The sequence below is a fragment of the Danaus plexippus genome (genome assembly GCF_018135715.1).
Source record: "Danaus plexippus chromosome 22 unlocalized genomic scaffold, MEX_DaPlex mxdp_27, whole genome shotgun sequence".
NCBI lineage: Eukaryota > Metazoa > Arthropoda > Insecta > Lepidoptera > Nymphalidae > Danaus > Danaus plexippus.
In genome coordinates, this window is record NW_026869855.1 from 2468077 (window position 1) to 2492189 (window position 24113).

At 30.8% G+C, this 24113-nt stretch overlaps 1 protein-coding gene across 2 annotated transcripts in view; it reads left to right on the plus strand.

Annotated features, from left to right (window-relative positions):
* The window catches only part of LOC116773378 (S phase cyclin A-associated protein in the endoplasmic reticulum), a 41306-nt gene extending 17193 nt beyond the window's left edge, over positions 1-24113 (plus strand). For both annotated transcript variants that reach the window (XM_061528668.1, XM_061528669.1), the window contains 7 exons: positions 83-261; positions 14920-15037; positions 15275-15466; positions 20479-20587; positions 20824-20924; positions 21673-21834; positions 22067-24113. In XM_061528668.1, coding sequence (XP_061384652.1) covers positions 83-261; positions 14920-15037; positions 15275-15466; positions 20479-20587; positions 20824-20924; positions 21673-21834; positions 22067-22159 — 954 coding nt within the window. In that variant the 3' untranslated portion in view covers positions 22160-24113. The remainder of the gene's footprint in view (positions 1-82; positions 262-14919; positions 15038-15274; positions 15467-20478; positions 20588-20823; positions 20925-21672; positions 21835-22066) is intronic.

Genomic DNA, 24113 nt, shown 5'->3' on the forward strand with positions numbered 1-24113 from the left:
AGTTCTTATAGCTCAGTGGTAGTGACCGCGGTAATTCAAAGACAATAGCAGCTTCGATTCTAACGTAAACATTTTGGTTTAGGAAAAAGATCTGAAATCTAATGAGCGCGAAATGGAACTAGCGAAGCAGCTATGTGACAGTCTGTCTGTCGCGCTGGATTCAGTGCTGTGCGCGTCACGGCTTCACCACGACGAGGAGACCCCTGACGAGGAACTGGAAATATTGGGATTGTTGAGGAACAGAGCTCACATGATCATCAGGTAAGTGCTGGCTGGTAAGTTTAGCTTTAGTTTAGCTGAACGAAATATGGAAAACTAGTTTAGCCGAGGTAAGTACTGAAAACAGTTATTCAACAATTGCATTATCAAGACATATGATAGTTTATAGTTTTTTTTTAATACTTTGGCTTCATTCGCACTGGAGTCATGGAACATTCTGCCAATGTCAACGTTTTTATTTGTTAGACGAATTATAATGGATACTGTGTGGATTAAACACTAAGTGTCTTGTCGTTCATTAATTAAACTTTAACATGACAGTATCAACGTAGGTTCTTGAGTTCGAGCGGACCGTATGAACTAAACTTGTGGTAATGCTAATATGATAAACAAGAGATATTTCTATATATTTTTTCCTATAGAATTGTCTGCCATGATGGTGTTATCTTGTGTAGATCGTATATATGGTGTAAAATTATTTTGACAATACATACAAGTATATATTGAATACTAGCAGAAACGCGACTTCAGCTTTCGTAATTACAACAACAAAAAAAAACTTGATTGAACGCGTAATTCGTAGAAAAATGATTCATGAAACTTTAATAATATTATACGAAGATAATATATGAAGATATTGCGGTGTATATACACACATATATATATATATATATATACATATATATATACACACACACACACCCACACACAGAGATACATTCATACCATAAGTATCTAACTTCACACTACACACGTAATGTTTCAAGCTTTTTATGTATGAATAATAGCTCATGATAGTATCAACATTGCTTTATGGTCATACTACAGACGCCCCGTGTGTAGTAAGATGCAAACATGTATTAAGGTTATTCCACTCGATAGTCGTGTTTATCAAAAAACGTATTTATCATAATTTATTAGATTATCAAGTATGAAAATGTTACTGTAAGTATATGTGTCCACGAACAGTCGTAAACATAGTTTTAAATGTACTTCAAGTTCCGTATATCTCCTTAACTATATGTAGTACATACGTACGTATGGGTCTAACGATAATTCTCATGATAAAAACTGTGAACCATTTTGTATAAAATTACCTTTATCGGAATAACTGTACGGACATGTTTTTAAATTATCACTTTATATGCACTTCTATTAATATGTCATATAAATATAGTGTATTTATAGTACAATATATACACACACACACACACACATATATATATATATACATATATGTGTGTCTGTGTGTGTACATATATATGTAACGTAAGATCTTATTATTCTGCAATTTTTTAAAGCTATGACATGTTGATTTAAATCGACTTTGTACATATATTTTTTTCGTATAAAAATATTTGCAATGTCGAGCACGTTTTGAAGCGAAATTTTATTATTAGTTTAGATTCAAACTGGGATCATAATTGGATTTTTTTTTAAATCTTATATTTGTATGTTTTGATTAGTCAGTAATAATTCTTTAATTCAAAAAAAATATTTAATTTTATATCAATAATACAATTATTAAAAATTACGTATTATTTAACTTCTGTTTATAGTTAACAAAGATTAACATATTGTTTTTTGTATATATTTGTGTTACGTTTATTCATATATATTGTCAATTTATTGCAGTTTTATATGTGAATATTAAAAAAAAAGGTTTACAGAGTAACTTCCCTCGGTTTCACGTATTACGTAATTTACAAAGCACAGCTGAGAAATGTTTAAAGGAAATAAAATAAATCTAGATCATTTACTTAAATATATTTAAACATATCGCATGTCGTTTAAAGATATTTCGTGTTGATTATGGCTCAGGCGTTTTCTCGAATTCGGCCACCCATCCATAATGCGACCTGACAAGAAAGGTATTTACAATACATACATACATTCATACAAAACGACAGTAATTTATATATGTAATAATGTCTGAAGTAAGTTATAATTCAATCCGTCTAATGCATTAGCACTTACATCCCCCTTGTGGGGGTGAGAATGAAAAATAAGGGGATGGCGTTAGAGATTTCTTTTTGATTCACCGACGTAATAAAAGAGGAGTCATGTTTTGAATGAAAAATACTCCTAAAGAACACATCTTTGTGTTTTTTATATTATGATATCATTATAATATATACACACATATTATATTGCTATCAATTCGTCATATTTATATTTAAATAACTCGTAATATTATTAGTAAAATTTTATTTTTTATTAACGTTAAAAATACTGTTTGTTGAAGTAACTACATGAAATTAAACTTATATAGTATAATAATATTTGTGTCTTAAATTTTACATCATAGTTCAATCGAGCAAGAAGGTTCTATAATGTCGGATGTGTATATTTAATATTGAAAAAAAAATATACAAAGCAAGTATTGTACAGAATATAACGCCTAGAATTAGTACTAACTTTGATTGAACCGATTATTCTGCTATAGAAGTTTCTGTCAATACAGTTTAAATAAAGACTGCGGGGTTCAAAACAAAAGTCCCATTTAATTAACGGTTAACAATGACCCGGCTATGTTTTGTTTGGTGACAAGTTGACGTTGACAGTTGAAGTGTCAAATGTCGCGCGGGTTTTTTTTTTAATGTTCAGAATGATATGCCTTTGATACTAGGTTTTTTGTTTTCGTTTTACATTTTTACCGTCATGTTTTCATTATACTATTAGTTGGGATGATTTTTTTTTGATTACTGTATAATCAGCAACGTGTTATCGTTTAGATTGAGTGTGAGTTTGTAACTTAAAACTACACACGTATAGTTTAAAGGTATTTTGAATACATTCATAGTAAGGGTAGTGATTTATATGGTACAGTATTATAGTATTTGCTAACTCTATGATATTTTTTACCCACCACGCTGTTTCAGAGTGTCTACATGGGTTACATCCAGTAATTTCTTTCAAAATTTTTTATTTTCTTTAAAAGGCCAAAACTATTTGGGAACATACAAATCCAACTATTGTTAACATACGCGAAATGATACAGTTCATCTTATTAAAGCAGTTTAAATTGAGATAATAATAATTTTAATTTTTGTTTTTTTTTATTTTTTTTATTAAAACACAAGCATGTCTCTTCAGTCATCCTAAGATTCTGGAAGTATATTTTAGTATGTATATTTTATTTTGAAATGTTTTATAATACCACGTGCTACACCTTTGTATTCTCATAATACTTATGACTCAGCTACCATTGACATAACTGTAATCTTACTTTGGGTTTGAATCAAGCTAAATGCAGATATCAATACTTAATTCATAAATCATCTTCTATAAAATAAGCCTTATACGTATAACAATAAGAAAAAAAAACTAGGCACAGTCGTTGTACTTTAATTAGGATCTTTAATATTGACCCAGTGATTAATATTAAAAAAATATCATATATTTAATATAACTTATGCATAACGTAGGTTTAATTTAACCTAATTTTGTTTTCGGTTAAATTTAAATATATAGAATTCTTCATTACATTATAAACTGGTAATTCAATCTGGTGTACATTTAATTGGTACTTCTGTGTAGCATGTGGCACGATGCAGTGCTATTGTGTGCATATGCGAAGCTTTGACATCCCGCCCCAGCGCAGGCTAGAACAACACAGAGGTTCATATTCAAATAAAATTATTGTTATTTTTTTCTTCTAAGTAACGTAATTGTTTTTATAGTATGATTATTGTAATATTTTTTTAAAATTACGTATGACATTATTTATTAATGTAACATATATTATATATACGTGTGAATATATGGTTGTTTTTTGAGCATTCAAGTCAAAACTATGTTTAATTGTGATGTTGCCTCTGTGTGTCGTTTGAGCTGTGTGAGGGTAAATATATCGATGTAGGAATTATTACAAGTGATTATCGATTACAGTGAGTTGATTAAAACGATACGATCTATTTATGGTGTTACGGTTCCGTGTAAATTATATTAATCATACACACACACACACACACACATACATAGAAAATGTACTGAATTATAATAGTATATCTCAAAACAGTGTCAATATAAAGGAATTTTATTTGTTTCAAGGGTATTTTTATTTAGTTATTATATACATTTTTATTATTATCATTGGGAATTGTCTTATAAAATATTTGATTTCAATAGTAGAGACGAAACCTCTTAGCATTCCACGGATTCACCGTGCGGGTGCCGGGTCCATCGCGTTGCAGGGTGAGCAGCTTCAACAGTGCCTGGGACTTGCGACCCAGGTGTAGGTTTAAAGTCCCTATCTAACGTGTTAAACGCTCACCTCCACCGTCCAAGCTCCGCTCTCAACCTAACCAAATTCGAAAAGAACCTACTAGGGCTGCCTTCGAAGTACGTTCCAAGAATCAATTGACAAACGCATTTTCCTGTATTGTTTGCATGGAGTGTGCTCGTTATTGAATGCTAAGGATCAATCAGATCGTATTAAATCCTTGGTTCGATCACCACTACACTACTGAATTGTTCGCATAAAGATTTTTTTGAAATTTTATTTCATGTTCAAGTGGGAATTGAGTGTTTGGGAGAATATGCTTCGTACTCTATTGACAAACTTGTAGAGAACTAGCTTCTGTCCGCGACTTTTTCCGCGTTGTCGTCGATGTTATGTTCATGGTACATATAATTTATATCTTCCCGAATTCAAAAAATTATGAAATATATATTAAACTATGTAATTTTGATACTAAGCTATTATATTTTAAGGTTTCTTCAAAATACCTTTATTATATTTTATGTGACAGTAATAAAAATTATACATATTACATCTTTTTTGTCTCTATATTTTTCTTTGTTTTTTTTTTTATTATTTCTATCAAAGTCGTAGAGTCAATTTATTCATTACAATGAATCGCGGGGTAAGGACACCTATTATAGTACCCTGCCCTCGTTTTATAAAGCCAATGAGCCGCTTTATAATTAGACAGCATGTCGTCCGTAACACCACGCCCACCAATCGCTTAAATTAAAATGTTCGTCTCTTAATATGAGATTGGTAATGTCCTGTGGTGCTTAAAAAAGTCTATTCCGTACGGAAGCAGTACGAGCGATCTCATAGGCTTCATCGCCGCTCGCTTATATTAACTTCTGATGAATATTACTAACTTAATAATCATATTATTTAATAAATTCGTATCAATCCTACATGTATATTTTTAACAAGATATTATAAAACAAATGCAATAAAAATAACAACAGACTGATACTTTAAACATATTTTACGAAACTTACCTAATTATATATTTCGTATGTAACTAAATAATTGTTGTTCGTATTTCCACAGTCCGCTGTCACTGTGGCCCCGACCTTTGTTGTAAATTTAACGAGGACATTTTTAATTTATTAAAAGCGTCGGTTCGATGATTATTTGATGTGCCAATATTTATTTTTTATTACATTCAATTCTGACATCTGGTCAACTAAAAGACTGGGGGCGAACGGTTCGTACAAAATGTTTTGGAAGCTCCCTTTTTCTATTTTCACTTAGAAATTTTTGTTACTTTTAACAAAGATTTGTTGTTACTTTGAAACGTAAAAGTTTGCTTGTACCCTCTAATCTCAGAAATTACTTGTTAGATTTAAATGTTTTATATCCTATTATTTAGTCAATTTATCTAGGAATAATATAAGATATATAAAACACTCACTCACTCTGCGACCGAAGTTTACGAACCTGTAAACCAAAGAGAGTGTGAATTATCCTTAAGGCTAGTTTAATAACACGTAACTATTGAACAACAATATAATATGTCATACAAATATATTGTTTTATAAGAAAAATAATATTGCTTAATAAATAAAAAATGTTTATATTTAGATACATCGTAAATAAAGTCTCTAAAAGAACAGTCCTGTTTATAAAGTCAGCACTTAGCAGCACTGTCCTTCTCTTGGAACAGCTTAATTCAATCCGTAGGAGAAACAATATTTATTCAATAGTTCCACTGAAGGGGCGAAGACCCCTCATTCAATTTGTGTTTTGTCAATGATGCTCGCTCGATTTAATGGCAGGTGACGTGTATAGGAACATTTACCCCACCAATAAATACACTTAATGTTGTATCATATTGAAGTTTTAACATACATATATATATATAAGACAGTTGATAAAAAAAATATATATATATTTATTAATTATTATATCTATATACATGTAGCATAGATAATAAAATTATATATTTATATATGTATATATATACGAAACTATCGTTAGGTCAAGTGATATATAACTTTTAGAAAAATAGCTATATATATATATATATATACATATAATAAAATTATTTTTTATTTCATCAACTGTAGGGTGGGCAACGAAGCAAGTACAATTAACAGGAATATACGACATATTTTTTTATTTATTTTGATTTAATTTCACAGTCGACGCGCATATGTCGGTCTGTATGTGTAGTGTGCAGTGTGCATTCGTTGGAAGAATTAGGTGTTTTTGTACTGATTGATTTTTATTACTTATGGCTTCCTTTCAATGAAATTATTGCGTACAACTGTTCGGTAACAAATGAAATTTTATATCGTATAGTAATGATGGTAACAGTATATATATAATGTACGGTTGCCATCGAAAATATTTGTTTTAAGTAGAATGTAAATCTAAGGCAAGTGATCGATAGCCCCTACTAAGGTGTGATCATTTTGTGATTCGATTTTGTTATATCTAATAAGTTCGTGTGTTACTATGGTATGGGTAATTAGTAATAATATTATTAATAAACAATAAGTCGCCTAATAATAAATACTTTCATAAAATTCTCTATAAGGAGTAATCTAGATAAATAAGCCTTTATAAAAAATTTCAACAAAACCACTCTATAGTAAAAAGGAGATATGAAAACAGGCTGTTGGTATAAAATTAAATAGGATATTTTATACCAACATTTAAGATACATTCATTTTTAACAGAAAATACTTCAATATAATTACAAATTACCTATAAAAGAATTTATCACAGATCATGTATGTATATATATAATTTTAAAAAATCCCAATAATGATAGTATAACAATAATCAATCAATGAAATATATATATGTACATGATAGTTACCGCACGCGTTCGGTGGGTCGCGTGTCCTCTATCCTCAAGGGTAGCGGGTTCGATTACCGTCTCCAGGGTCTGTCATATGCATGATATGTTTGTCAGGCCTCACTGTCATGGCGAAATTTCTACCTATTATTCGGTTATATTTAATTTATTAATATTTACTATAATTGTATTAAAGAAAATACTTTAATTTTTTTGTTAAGGTCTATGAGCGTTAATATAAATATAAGAATTTAAGAAATTTAATTACTTAATTTTTTTAATTGTCTCTTTAATTATTACAATTTTTTTAAATTAATATTAACTTTAATTTGATATTTTTTTTACATTGCTTTGTATTATAGCAGCATAGTATACATTTGACGAAGAATTTTAAACTCTACTACCATTTATTATGGTTTAAAATAAGAAAAAAGCCACAAAAATGTACCCCACAATTAATTAACATACACGTGGCCATAAAGTAAATATTTTCATTAACAGATCTCACAGTGTTAAATCTCGTTCCGATGATTTAGTGTTTATTTTATATAATAAATAAATAGTTTAGACGATTTTAATGGAACAACAAGAGTGTTGTACACATTCTGGACATATATTCTTTGTATGTATGTCAGTGTTATTTAAGTTTAATAATATTGAAAAAAAAAAATTTTGCTTACGAAATTTCGCTTTTAGGTTAAATTGTGAGATTTTTCTCAAATACCATACATCGCCGCACAATCGTTATTCGATAGTAATTAATTGATTATTTCAAGTTTAATTTTGACATTTCCTGACATCACACACACACACACACAATGAGGAATCTTCACGGATAGACGTTTTACATGTGTGTGTGTTGTAATCGTGCTAGTGTGTGTGTGTCAGTCGTGCTAGTGTGTGTGTGTGTGTGTGTGTGTGTGTGTGTGTGTGTATCTTAAATAATCTAATTAATTTAATACACTTTATATAAACAATAACTTCATAAACATCTTCTCCATGTAAACTATGACTGTGTTAAGTTCCACGTCCAACAGTTCACGCTAAACTCTTAAATTTTTTTTAAATTTTCACGTATTTGTGTTGCTAAAATTAATAAATAATGACTATTTTTCCAGTTAACTTCAGATTTATAAATAGTTTCAGCGCAGTTGTGAATGGACATTTTATTTTAACTATAATCAGGTAAAGAAAACCAACTCTAAACTCACATACTTGGAGGATAACATTGTTAGTTAGTTAGTTAGTTACATTCGGGAGTTAGAGATGTTACGTAAATGTGGTTTCCGTGTAGTCCCAGGGGATGGAACTCGTTTGACCCTCGGGCCCACGAGTTTATTTATACACTATGCATATAAAAGAATTGTGTATAAAATTGCACATGCATTGCATTGCATATGCAATAAAGTTTATAAAACATCGAAGAATTTGCCAATAAATATAACCCATTGAATACTTTATTTTCATTAAAATGACTTAACTTTGCCTTGTAAAGTCGCAACTATGAATTTTTCCCTAATAGTCGTTCACAAGGATTATTATAATACAGTGTGGTATTGTATTTCTTATGTGTATGACACCTGGCGGTTAAAGGATCGCCTCTCATGCGTGAGGTCGCCGGTTCGAATCCTGGCGAGTACCAATGTGATTTAGTCCGAGTGTATAAGTACTTTCTAATAGTATTCAGACACCACTGACAAGCGGTGAAGGAAAACATCGTGGGAAAACCTGATGCTCTAATTTCAGATTATAAGTTTGAAATCGCCAATCCGCCGTGAGCAAGCGTGGTGGTTAATGCTCTAACCCTCTCTATGTGAGAAGAGGCCTTTGCTCAGCAATGGGCTCCGATAGGCTGATGATGATGATAAGAAACTAGTCTTGCAATTTAATGACAATTTTTTTTTAAATAAGAAGATACGTAATAACAATATAAAATGAATTTTATATTATACTCATTTTGAAATATTTAGTAAAATTATTGTTCAGTTTCTGAGTTATGTCCGTTCAAAGGAACACACGTACATTCGTTTTATTGAATAATATAGGAGTTTTTATTTCATACCAGATTTGCCCGCGACTTCGTCCGCGTTAATTTCGGCATAAGTATTATATGTATAGTTCACCGGGTGAACTCTATTCCGCCCTAGAGGCAAAAAATAAGAGGAACCAGATTTTATTAAGTTTTTGGTTTTCTTTTTAGATCGAAGAGAAATAAAAATGCTATGTCCGTCTCCTGGTTCCGAGCTATCTCCCAACCAATTTTCAACCATATCCCTACAGCTGTCCTAAGTTATAAACAGTGTAACTAACACAACTTTCTTTTGTATACATAGATTAATATTTGTTAACTTCAAGATATTTATTTAAAGCCATAACATAATTTCTACCCTCACGTGATTTTAATGTAGTAATGGGACCCAGAATCAAAGTAATAAATAGCACTCACTCCGCCTCACATCTCAATGGACATCACGCTGTGCTGTTGTGTCCAATGATTTTGGGGCTGACGTCATAATTATGACGTCATTAACGCCGCAGAGCATGCGTACCACGATTTTGATTGATTTATGTCCGATTTTTTTTATAGTCTCTTACGAGTTTGTTTCGTCGGTAAATTTATTTCGATTCTCATATATGAAAAAAAATGATACCTATTCGTCTGATACCGATTTCAAATCTAAAAGAGTGAATTTTTTTATGAATTTTTATTTATCTTGTAGGCTAGTGTTGTACCTAGTTTATTTGTAAGTATTGTTTCAGACTTCATAAAGTCAAATCCGATATAATAATGGTGATATAGAAATATCGATTAGTAATCTCATTTATCTTGATCCTTACAATTGTCGCCCAGCGGCGATCCCCGCTGTTTCCTACTGAGTCCGATAAGCTTAACACGAGTATGCAGTGTCACAATACAAACGGGGCGTTTGCAGTTTTTTATTTATAATTCTTTCCAATTTATAGTAATAATAGTAGTAGGGTACTGTAACGCGAAACGCGACGTATGTAGTGTGACATTGCAAAACTTGGTGTAAGTATATCGGTAGACGATTTATGTTTTACAGTAAGTCTTAATAATGATTGCATAAAATTTTATATCCATTTTACAATAAAGATATGTATCGATTTATTTTTATTATATTAAAAAATGTATTCATATATTTGTTTGCAATATATATGATCATATAGAAACTCTTTAGGATTTTAGATTTTTAAGATATATAAAGTGACATGGTATTATAATGTATGTTGTAGAGAAAAAAAAACATAAAATCCATCACCTCCTTTTAATAAAGTCGGTTAGAAGTCTCGTTAGCAAACAATATAAGTAATTTTATGCAAGTGCATTTTCACACGAGCATGTGGCCTTTCACACGACACTTAGACATCAGATTTATACCCTTGAGTTTACAACGGATTATGTTACTACCTTCAGTTTAGAAGAGATTTTCGGTTCACGGAGTTCGTTGAACCCAACGTCTTAACTTAATTGTATTCTCAAAAATGTACTCGTTATTAGATAAGTATATATTATATTATTATATTGTAAATTCCTAATAAAGGCATAGTTCGATGGGGAGTGTTTTTTTTTTAAGAATTATAACAAGGTAATATAATTTTTATTCAAAGATAACTGTTTTTTCAAGATCTATATATAGAACATATTTTTATCGTGCTATGACGTCACTCACACTGAAATTTCGGAGAATTATGTCAACGTAAAATTTTTCATTTATTGAACGCATTATAATATAATTTTGATTACTACGTGGAGAAAATATTAAAATGTATGAAGGAGTAAGGGAATTTTTTAAAAAATCTTCAGTGATTTCAGTGATTCTACCTAGCGACGTTTTAAAACCTTTTCTTTACCAACATTGATAACTCTAATTGACTTTTGTATATTGTGTCCAAATATATAAATATATACAATTGTAACTTTATTAATGTATTTGTAAATATGAACGTGTTATCGGCTTGTCGGCTTCAACGATGAACATGTGACTGTCCCATATGAAAACAGACGTATTTTTTTCCATACCCTTAATAGATTACGACAGTTGAGAACAATCCAATACATCGCAACGATTATAGCGGCTAAGTAGAAACGACTAGGGGTAGTATGGGACTGGGGTGTTCGAGGGAGATAGACGGACGTGATGTATGGAGATAGACAGAGATGGAGGTAGATGGAGATGTTTCAAGTAGCGACAGATTGGCGCGCACATGTCGAGATGCGATGTGCTTTTTGCTAACATCTATATAGGGATGTCTGTTATATTTATCGATAGTTTTATATTCTTGTGGACATTTCGATGTTATTTTTTTTTCCTTTTTATAGTAATTTTGAAGATTATAAATAAATTTTTAAATATTTTTTTATTGAAATTAGATGACAGATAATCAAAATAATATACGAAATGTCGTTGTTTTAGTATGGTTATTATTATATGTAATATATTTTGATATAAAAATATATATCCACCACTATGTCGTGGAGGTCGCTTTAAAGGGGTGCCGCAGGCGGAGTAGCACTTGTTTGTCCGATTTAATTTCATTTATCAACGCATTACTTACTCAGAGAGAATTACTTAACGGATTACTCGACTTTGCCCGCCTTTTTTTTATATGTAAATACGGCACGAATTTAGAATTTAAATTCGCTACGGATACGAAGTAGGTTTCATTGATTTTTTTTTTATTACATACGCCGTGTGCAAACGAGCTCTTGTATAGTTTATGTCGGAATTTTTAACTATATATGTATAAATTATTATGTAATAATTTATACAATTGCAATCAAACCTCTCGATTCACATGTAAAGATAAGTTTTTTTTTTTCTATTTAGTTTTTTCTATATATATAATTGGCTTGTAATAAAAAAAAACTTCATTCATTTCAATTGTTCCATCAGTTTGCCATACTGTTTGTTGTATTCAATGGGGCGTCGTTGTATTTGTTCAAAATAAATCTGCATATTTTATACGTGTCTATTAAAATGTAACATGAAACGCATTACACACGCCCGGTTCGCGTTATACAAAAAAAAATGATTCATTTTATAAAATAAAATGAACCTTAAATACGTCGAATTTAAATTTAGAACATTCTAATTTTATTTTATTTTTTATGAAATATTAAATCATGTTTTAAAATTTAAAAAAAATCTTTAATATATTTTCTTTTAATTGTGAAGAATAATATTCCATATTAAGTAAAACCTTTTTATATGTGCTATGTTTGTTTAAAAATTAATAGTTATTTGTAATTAATTTACAAGGAATGCCCCCAATAGAAAGGCAGCCAAATTTTGTTATAGCAACACTATTAAAGTTCACGAAGTAATGGCATTAAATATATCAAGAATAAAACTGGTAAAGTTTATCAAAAACAAATTAAGAAACGGGGAACATTTTAAATGGACTATAAATTTTTCTTAGCTAACGGCTTGTGTTGCCAGTTTTTAGTTCTATATATATGTTTTTTTTTATTACCTATATAAGAAAATACATATATTATTTAGTCCATTGTTAGTAATTAGATTTTATCTCTTTTTAGAGAGCATTTATATGGATATTTAATATTAATTAATTATGTACCTACAATTTCAATGAAATTAGAGCAACAAATGTATAATATATATATTTTTTTATCTTAATTAAAATAGATAAAATTCCCAATAGAATGGGTATTTTATTTTAATATGTTAACACTGAATGCGCAAGCGCCTCTGTTAGTTCGCCTTCCATTAGCGCGTTTGAATATAGAACAGCTCGTATTGGAGGACGTCAGTAATTAATCATTGGCGCCTGAACTTTGTTTTCTATCTTTATTTTATATACTGGCAACTCGGCCGTAATGCAGTCTCGCAATTAATCATATTAATATAATTTCTAAATGTATTCCGTTTCGACTAATATAAAATTAATTTTAGATCCGTCCAAAAAGGTTTCGTGGAAAAAAACGACATACCAACATGGCGCCATTTAAGAGCTGGAAATTCGAAATTGGAATCACTAAATCAGCCCAACGATTGGTCATTCAGACGTAACCTGGTCGTGTACAAAACTGTTATTCTATATAAAAATGTTTTTAAACCTTATTTCTATAGTTATAAAGGTTAATATGAATGCATATATAAGTTTGTCGGTATGTACACGATAATATTGGACCTCCTTGCAGAGTGACGGGTTAAGATAGCGTTATCTTAAATATTTCTTGCCTGGACTCCGTCTTTCTAGACATCATTTCGTTGAGACGGAATTTATACGACCCAAATAATATATATTACACAAATGTAGCTTTGTTTTGTTTTTTTTTTTAAATTTAGTTTTAGTCGACAGTCGTATGCAAACGGATGTATTTGATTGGCTTATATTCTAATAAACGCGAAAATTTGTGTAAACGTTTGTTACTCTTTTATGAAAAAAGTACTGTATTGATTTTGATGAAACTTCTCAGTTATATCGATAATACATCAGAATAGCGTTTTGGTTTATCCTGAAACTCCATGTAGTCGCTACGGGAGTTTCGTTTATATTCTATATGAAATTACTTGACATAGACTATATATGTAATTTTGAGTACTCTCTCTGAAACCAAAATAAAGAGATGGTAATATAAATATGAGTGCAAAGAGTTTTTATATTCCAAGCCTCAGCATACCGCGAAGAGCCACTCGTGAAATAAATATCACGATATTGTTTGTCTTGGCTTCCATCATTTCCACAGAGCGAGCCCCCGACTGCAAATAATGTAACCCTTATCATTACACAAGGAATCTTCAAATTAAATAATATTGACTTAGTTATAATTGGATCCATGAGATTGCAAACACTTGGGAATTTGTATTTTCATTTTTTTAATAAAGCCGTACGTATTTCTTTGATATTTGCAGTTCTATTTTCGGAATTTTGAAATTCGAACGCCAATTTGTTATGATGAAATCTGTGATAATTTTGTAATTCATATATGCAATTTTCCTCTTTCAATTCCGAAAACAGTTTTGCATTTATTTTTCCAACTAGTTTTTGAATTTCGAATGTCGAACGCAAATAAAAAAAAAAATTACAATGATAATAAATGAATGTTTTTCTAAACTAAATTATTAAACTAAGTAAAAAAAACAAATAGAAGAATATATATAATGTTAATTTTATTATCATAAAGATACACATACGAATTAAAAAAAAACCGTATATTGTACTAAAAAAAATATGTTTTTTTCTTTGTCGAATTAATTTAGAATTATGTATCATAATATTGTGGCTTTCACGAATGTTTTGTTTGGACGAATGTCAACACACGAGTATTTGTTTTCCATTCGGCTTTGCTCGTCCCAGTAAAGGGGTGCTGTTTCAATTAATCGCTTAAATAAGACAGCGCGTACCTCTGAATAATTTAATCATGAGAACCTTGTTAGAAGTAAATGTACTGTGAAGTAAATTATTGTTTTAATGATTTAAAAAATAAGGTAAAAAAATATGTTATGATTTTTGGTCCTCCGCCAAGACGAGTTACAAGTAACAATTTTTTCATCACCAAGTTTGAGTTATGTATTGATATAAAAGTAATGCTCTGCAGAAAACATTTTAATATACGTATGATATGCACGTCAAAGTATATTATAGGTTTAATTTTTTGTTCCAGCTACCTCTGTCTGAACGGTTGTATCGCGAATGCTGAACACGCGGGTGAGGCTCGCGAGAGTATTCAAACTCTCCTCACGGTCTGCGCGGATCTCTGTGGACCGTTTGTAGCTGACGTTGTGAGTTTACCACCAGTTAACATAACAGGCAAAACCGACGATCCATATACGTATTAATTTACGAGTATAATATTGAAGTTATCTGCAACTTTAGAAGTTTGTGGAACATTCTAGAATTATATTTTTTTCATACGCAGGACATTAGAGAGATTCCATCCAAATCAGTTAAATAATCTTCCGACGCAGAATTCTTTTAGAAATTTTGTACAGTTAACTAGAATAGTTTTTATTTCACAGGGTAATGACAAAATGTATGCAAAACAAGCTCTCCGTACAGCGCTAGGTAAAGGCGTGTGCGGTTCGCGAGCCGAGTTCTGTATGTTATTCGCTAAGGGCGCGTCTCTAGGGGAGTGTGGGGACTTTGTGAAAGCGGCCAGAACAGCACACTTGTTAAGAAGCATCGCTGAAATGGACCATCTGATAGTACAGGTTAGTGACGACTAGGTCCAGTTGCTAAAGAAACTTAGTCCTGAATATAGGCCTAAGTTTCTAGGGAAAATAATTTTGTGAAGGTAGTTTTTGTTACCTATACTCAAGCATTTTATGTTTATTTGAATGTAAAATAATCGCGTCTTTTCTATTTCATTTCGTGGTACGGAACAGTGGTTTTTCATCGGAAGTTTTATAATATAAAAAATTAATATGAATTAAAAAAAAAATCGAAATAAACATTCTGAATTTATCGAAACTGTAATATTTTTTTGTTTGGAACTATGGCTTCAAAAAAATATTATAAGTAATTAAATATTATATGTGTTTCACGTTTAAACAACAGTAGATCGTTACCTCCAATTGACCAAACCCAGTTGTAGGCTAAGCCGAAGATTTATTCAGGGCACAACTCGTTAGACATATTTGTACAGTCTTTAATTAACGACGCCATCATTACAGTTTGTTTGTCAGCAAACAGGGGGCTTTTTGATAATGTCAGCTTTTTATACGCATTTGTTTGTAATGGACCAATAATGGCATTTATTTTAGTAGGATACCTTTTGTGGGTAGTCCGAGATTATATCGTCAGTGGCAAAGATTTTAAACTAGATGGCGTAAGTGTTGTAAATCCAAGTATCAATGTAACATATATATTATATAAAAATAAATCAAAAAAATTAGGGAGGAGCGTTAAGTGGTCTATCCAAAAAATAATGTCTTTTCTTAAACAACAACCGAGTATAACTCATTCATTCATCATATTATCTTTCTTGGGATTTGATCTAGGTTAATCGATTTTTTTTTTCAATTGTTTGAACTTGAGTTTTCTTGTTTCATGATACAACCATTGCACCAATCTAATAAGTAACATTAAGGCATAGTTTCCCAAAAAAACTTTTATTTAAACTATACAGAAAAATATCGTTATATTATTAAGATAAATTTTAATGTTTAGTACAAAGAACTCCGGTATATATATCTACTACTTCAGCTGTATGAATAGAATAACGAAAATGAAGTTAAAAGTCGGGATTCATATAACAAAATTACGGAGACCAATCAATTTAAAATCGCTTCGTAGACAAGAAGCCAATTTATCATCTGTTCAACGTACCATGCTCTAGTGATGGGAGATATATCGATAAATCTATCGATATCTCTCGCTCAATTTTTGTTCCCACATCTGATGTATAGTTTTTGTTTAAAAATTTTAATTTCTTACGTCGTAAGTGTGTTTTATTGTTTTGAATTAAAATAGTAGCTGTGATTTTGGATTCGAATGCACATAGTTATAATAAAAAATGAATTTATAGTTATAGCAACGAGAGCCACTAAATTTTAAAAGTTATATAGTAGAGAATTTATGTGTTAAAAAAATATAAGTAAAAAGTATTAATCTAGTGTCTTTTCTGATGTCTAGTTCATATAAACAGTTTGAGTTTCAAAGCATTAAATCGATACGTCTTATTTAAAAAAAAAATACTAAAAGTATCGATAATATAATCGCATCACTATCGATGCAGTGTTTGAGAAGCTCACCGCAAACATATTACAGCTTGAATACTGTTTGCTAAACTCACTGAGATCACCGACTGAATTCCTTTGCCAATTCAAATTACATCGCCTTTTACGTATCCCATACAGAATAGGATTCAAATGCAACTATTTGATATCATATTGCTACGAAACTTTTAATATTTTGTTATAATTCTATCAAAAATAGTATTTATTAAATACTTTTCTAATCAGTCTCTATATAATATAAAATTTAGTTTCAAATTCTACTGACCAAATGAGATTTTTGCTTAAATAGTCGAATAGTTATATGTATGTAATACAATATGTTTTACATCAAATGAGATTTAATTTCGTGTCAAGAGATCGTATAGGTGGAAATGTAAATAAAAAATAAACGCATTGTCTCTGCGTCAATAGTAATTTGAGTAGAAAGTAGAATGGGTCAATGTACGGGGGTGGAAAATATTTTGACATCTGTCAGTCTGACATCTGACACGTGATCAGCTGTCAATAAGTCTGAATGTGGGAGAGTTAGTCTAATTTATGGTCTAAAAATGACGTTAAAGCAAAAATGATGAATTTGTTTTAGAAGTCTGGAAATTGTAGATTATATTATAGGTATACTATATTGAATGAAGACCTGGTTAATGCTTTTAAAATTGATGTATAGGGTGAATTATTTTAAACATCGTAAATAATAGGAGTTGCTCCCCAAGGCTCCGTGTGTAGCTTACAACATCTATGTTAATTTCGTATAATAGTATATTTTAAATGAAACAGTAATATTCAGGGACTGATATGTAAGTTAACAATAATTATATAAGTAGGATAGAAGTTTGTAAAATTTTTATTTACAAAAATATTTTTCACGTAATGTCATTGCGTTGTCATTTGTTGAAAAAACGAAGGTCACATATAGAAAACAAAGAATATTATTATACACACAAAGTCATAATGCAAAAAAATTAGGAAATGCTTCGGTATACTTTTGCTATTATTCAAATTAGTCTCATAAAAGTAATAAAAAATGTAATTCAACAATTTAATTGCATGTGTTTGTGAGGTGACACAATATACAAGACCAAAATTAGTTCCCTCTAACTTTTTAAGACTAAATAAACATAAAATAATGTTACATTAATAATAATTAAGCCACAAGATCAAAGTAAACTCGCAAAAATAAAACTCAAACAATGCATGTCCCAGGAGGTATCTTTGATGTTTGGGCCACGTAATGGCTTACAATGGGGCCTGTAATGCCATGAATAATTGACCCATGGGATGTGTGTTTGCTGTGCTATGGTAATAGATAAACACGTTTATAAGATTATTAGCGGTCGCAGATGCGCCAGTGTTTCTGGGGGTATAATGATTGATTGATATTGTTCCGGGAGGGTTTATATTAGCGGTTTACGATTACCGGTTTATGGTTTTTAAATGTAATTTAAGTGGCGCAACACTATTATGTTACCATTAATATATATATGTTTTTTTAATTTCTGTGACGTAATAATTTTACAAGAAATATTATAATAACAAATCTATACTGACATGCGTTTTTAAATCGTCTCATTATCTGATGTCTACGCTGGAATTATTAAAACCTTTTTTTTTTATTTCACATAGCCTTAATTGTTAAGAATCGTTTAATATATTAAAACAATGTCATTGCTATCATCCAATTTATAATATTATCTGAGTAACATATATCATACAGAAATTTCTTCTCATAGCATAGTTAATAATTTGTTGATTACGAAAATAGTAAGGACATAAAACATGTATATACTTCGTAAAGTTGCTGACAAATATTTTAATTTCGTAAATTTTTATAAAGATAACTGAAAATATATTATTACAGAAACATCTATATATTATTCGTACCTGTGTCATATTAAGTGTACGGTCATGACTATGACTCGTTGAAACTGGTAACAGATAAATTTATATAACGGATGCGTATCACACAGTTTCAGCGATAAAGAATTTAACTTACCAGATAACGCTTTGAATAGTTATCGGTTAAACATAAACATACTTGTATATTGCTTCACTAACAACCAGAACGGCCATTAATGTATATGTTATTTAAATCGTTCGGCATTAAAAATATGGAATATATGAAAACCTTTTTAGTTGATCCATCCATAATATGTCACGACTTTGTCGTGATATGTCATTAGTGTTGCCATTAAATTTTAATCGTACGTGCTATTAGTCGATATATATATTTTTTATTTTTATAAAGAGAATAAATTTAGACTTTTTTTTATATTTATATATAATAAATATAATGCAATATTTTATTTGATTTCCGATTATATGTTCATTTTTAAATCGTCGAGAAATGTTTCGTTATTTTTTATCATAAGGACAGATAGAATAACATTACACGTCTAAAACAATCCACATCCTCCCTATTAAGTTTTCTGTGAGCTCTGGCGGGAGACTTGAGATCTCATTAAATCAGGGTAAAGTTTAGCGTGACGCCCGCTCGTGAGGAAACGTCCAAGATTTGTGTGGTTTCACTTCGTTAGGCCATTTTCTTTACCTCATCCCTTGCACGGGAATGTTCAACATAAATAAACATAGCTATGTATTTTCGATATATATAACTTGTGCTAAGCCTCTTGTTATTATTAGAGTTTTAAAATACTCTTCATCCTGTTTATTATATCTTGTTAAAGTTATATTAGTGCATATTAATCCGAACTATAAAGCCTTGATGTTTTTTTATTATGCCAACACAATGAGATCTAATACTTTCGCGAGTATTCGTTTAAATAAAAACTAATATTTTCGGAATTTACTACAAGTTTTTTTTTTATTATTCTAACAAACATAATCCCGACGTTTCGGTTACTTTGCTGCAACCGTGATCACGAGCGGACGAGATGAGAGATTCTCATAAGAAACGCGTAGTAAAATACGAAATTATTAGTATTTACTTCAACACATTGTTAAGGAAATAGAAAAAAAATCCTTATTCAGAAGGACTATTCGAATACTAATGATAAAACCTTTAACAGGCTGTAACGTAATACGACAAGAGAAAACTGTGGGGTTGTATCTCAGCTAAAACAATGCATTGCGTGATCCTCACTCATGAGCGTACAGATTTCTGAACGCTCCAACGATTCTGACTTTTCCCCCGAGATTTCCTGTACCAAGCACTCGGAGGGTCGTATATAGTTGATAGTTTTGATATCTTACCTTACCTTAACCTTACACTAAATAATAGATAGATCATTCAACAAAAAATATAAACGAAAAATTATTTTTTTTTCCAATTAGAAAAATACTTAAAATATAATCGTTCGTTTAAAGTATAGACACGATAGTCCAGTTGGTGAAGCAATTGGTATACAATATCCCGGAGTCGCCGGTTCGACCCTTGGTCTTGATGAATTTTAAATTGTCGATTTTCTATTTGACTTTTTTTTTTATTAATACGAAATGTTTTTTAGTACTTATAAAGTGTTATTCAATAGGATGCGTTTGGTGAAGGCGGATGGCCTTTAGAGTTTAGAGCGGCTGTGGCGAGACTGTTATCACAGCACGCACCAAACGAGAAGGAGGCGCCTCGAACTACGGCATTACGTACGTCTACAACTGAAGAAATAAATATATTATAAAAAAATATATATTAAAAACAAATTTAATAATTAACAATCTCATTGAATTTTTGCAACTGATTATATCATATAACTGAATGTCAATATATATTATATAAGATAATCACTAATTTATTTAACGAAATCACTTTACGTCCAAATGAATGGCATATGACAGAAGACTGTGTATCGATTTAAAGGTAATTTAAATTTATCAAATAGGTCTCAGCAACCAAAGGCTGGATCAGAAATTGTCGGAGACAATGGTATTGGATTTAATTGTACTCGTCGGATTCGTCGTCGTCAATAATCCTCAGTTACAGGTGAGTTATAACGCATCCGTGTGTATCCGTGGTGCGATGTGTGTGATCGTCTGAATTAATGTTAATATTGACCTATACGGTGCAGGTGTAGCCCGCATGAGAAAAACGGTTGGCCATCAAGATGTTGAACGGTCGACATTATTATTACCTACTGAACTAATATTATATATTGATATATATCCATATATGTAGATAGGGATAGTATTACACACACACACACACACATATATATATATATATATATATTACTATCTTTTCAAAAAAATTACAAATTATTTCCTTACATGTACATATATTTATAATCCGATACGTACTTTGTTTAATATGATTTTAATGCTATTTTTTTTTTCCAAATATAATACATTTTCAAGCATATTCCTCTTGTAGAAACAGTGGCAACACTGTTTCTACTTGAATAATAAATGAAAGTTCCCACAGTCACAGGTGTTCTAAGACTAGAGGGGTCTCTCAAGGAAGTGTTTTAGAGACATCGTCGTTCCTTACACATAAAAGGGACTGACCATTACTATGAATAATTAATTCTAACAAGTAACTTGTAACACATGTGTTTTTGTATATGATAATGTCCGATTAGCCATTTGTTTCGAGGGTAGGACGTGTTTTGTTGTTTTTTTTTTTGTCTCTCCAATAAAAAACTAATTTCCTACATCAGGCTATTACAGTTGGAATGATTTAGGAGGTGTCAATTGATAATTTTGGTTTAAATATTTTGGTATACGTATCTTAGGAGACAATATGCGATGGTTGGGGTGTGCTGAAGACTCTGTGTACTCTGCCAGCGAATTGGCTGGTGTCTGAGACGAGGAGTCACGCTCTTTTGCCGACTCTCATAGCGTTGTCTGAGAGAAAGGAAACGGCTGCGATTATAGCGTCCGAACTAAACATGAAGGTAGGTTGACAAGTAACGAATACGCGAAAATTGTATCTATTGTATAAAATATAGGACTCAAAATCCATCGAGACGAGCTGGAATAGAACCTGTTACCTCATATAAATGTTTTTAGTTTCATCACCAGTTATGCCATAATGATTTTGCTTGTTTCGATGTATTTAGCGTTCCATATGGAATTTGAGACTTATTTTTCTGATTTTTAAGTTCATTTTTAATTATTGTCGTTTAGATCTTGGACGACTTCATGAAGAATCCGCAGTCGCAGGAAATCAAACTCATACAGGTCATAAAACAGACCAAAAATAAAAAAGGAAAGAAATAGATTTAATCTCTCATAAGATTGTTTTCACAGGATTTGACAAATAATTTCGATTATTTTACCGGATTTTAAGGAATTAAAAAAATAAATAAACAAAAAAATTCAATACAAAAATGTAATCGTAATATGCGGCGTTTTAAATTATATAATATGATTTTTTAAAAACATCGATTGTAGTAATCGTTTGCCAAATAATCGTTAGATATCTCGTGACGTGATATTGTTTTTATTATACAACGTTTAGAAATTAAACAAAAAAAAAATCAACATCTTCATATATATATAGATGAAATTTTATTTTAGGAAACGTATTTATTTTAAAACATATTAATATATTCATTTATTATATCAAAATTTTGTATACTATATCTCTACCTGCGAGCGGTCGTGGGACATCGACCAATCGTTTTGTTAGAGTGAACCCGGTTCACGTGAAACACTAGAAGTAAAGAAACGACCTAAAGTTCAAGATGACATGGAACCATATCCCAGAGAGTATTTATTAATTTGAGGAAATAAAAACTTAGATACACACAGTAACTGTACGTGAAAGAAGATTTGTGCTTTCAGTATGCCAAAAACATTGAATGTACGGAATATGGCATCCTAAAAAAACTAGAGGGACATCTCAAACGAAGGAAACGTCAACACTTTATGATAAAAAAAATAAAAAAAAAATCGTTAAAAACATATATACAGTAATCTAAAGTAGTTCGCTTGATAACAATAAGGAGTGAACTATGGTGGACTACCCTCCTTATGATTTAATACGATAATAGTCTATTATCTTAAAATTCCGATTTCATCCATGGCTGTATCCAAATAGATAAAACTCTGGTTGTAACCAAATGTGGGACAAGCCCCGACCATAGTTCACACCTCACTAAACGCATAGTTATTAGTTATTGTGATAGCTGAGAATTGATGTTACGTGTTGTATAGCTAAGTGAGGAAGATTTGAATACTTCGTGAGTTTACAAAAGTTAATATTCTCAATCATCCGATCTAAGTGTGTTTGAAGGGGACGTTGCTCATCAATCGATATATTTTCTTATCTAAACGTCTAATTTCCCGTTAAACAGCAGTTGTCTATCCAGTATAAACCCCCTACTTAGTATTTAAGTCTCCGCAATAGACTCCTCACTCGCAGTCTACACCGTTCTCGGTGGTAGTGTAAACGTTAGCCTTGTCGTATGTTAATCTGTAGCGGACTTACACTTTTTGATGTCTCTATACATATTTTTCTATGGATGTTATTATCATATACGATACATTTATCGGTACTTTGTAAAGTTTTCACTATTGTATTATAATTTTAATGATATCCAGGAGTCGCACAAGTAACATGTTCCCTATTGTTTGTTCTGATGAGTCTTATACATTAACTTCCACATCTCTAAGATCGTTTCTTTCTTGTTATTCTGTTAATCTGGTTGTTATTTCTATGTGATTATATTTATTTGAAAATAAAGTGGTCAGTTCCGTTTTTAGAGTTAGTTAGTAACGTTTGTGCTGGAGGTGTGCCTTGAGGAACACCAGACGATTTTATCTTAAAATCAGGATATATAAGGTAGGTATTATTATAGGTGCGCTGTGATAACTAAAAGGGGATAAGATTTGTTCGGATAGAAGGAAAACGATGCTTTGTAAACGTAACTATACGTTAGGACTGATGATGCACACATTCGAAAGCTTTACTAATGGTGGCAATGTTTATTTAACTAATTTCAATGTATATGTTTTTTGCTTTTGTGATAATCATTATTTCATTTGAACTGTGATTTATATGTTAGTGTGTATGGATATATTTAATTTTGTTTAGTTCTAGCGACCCAACGTTGAGTGGAATGTATTGTATCTGTGATTACTTTCTTAGCGTTTAGTAACTTCGCGTATAACTTTAACTTTCATTGTGTATTTTTGTGGAAATTATGAATAAACGTTTGTGTAACAATTA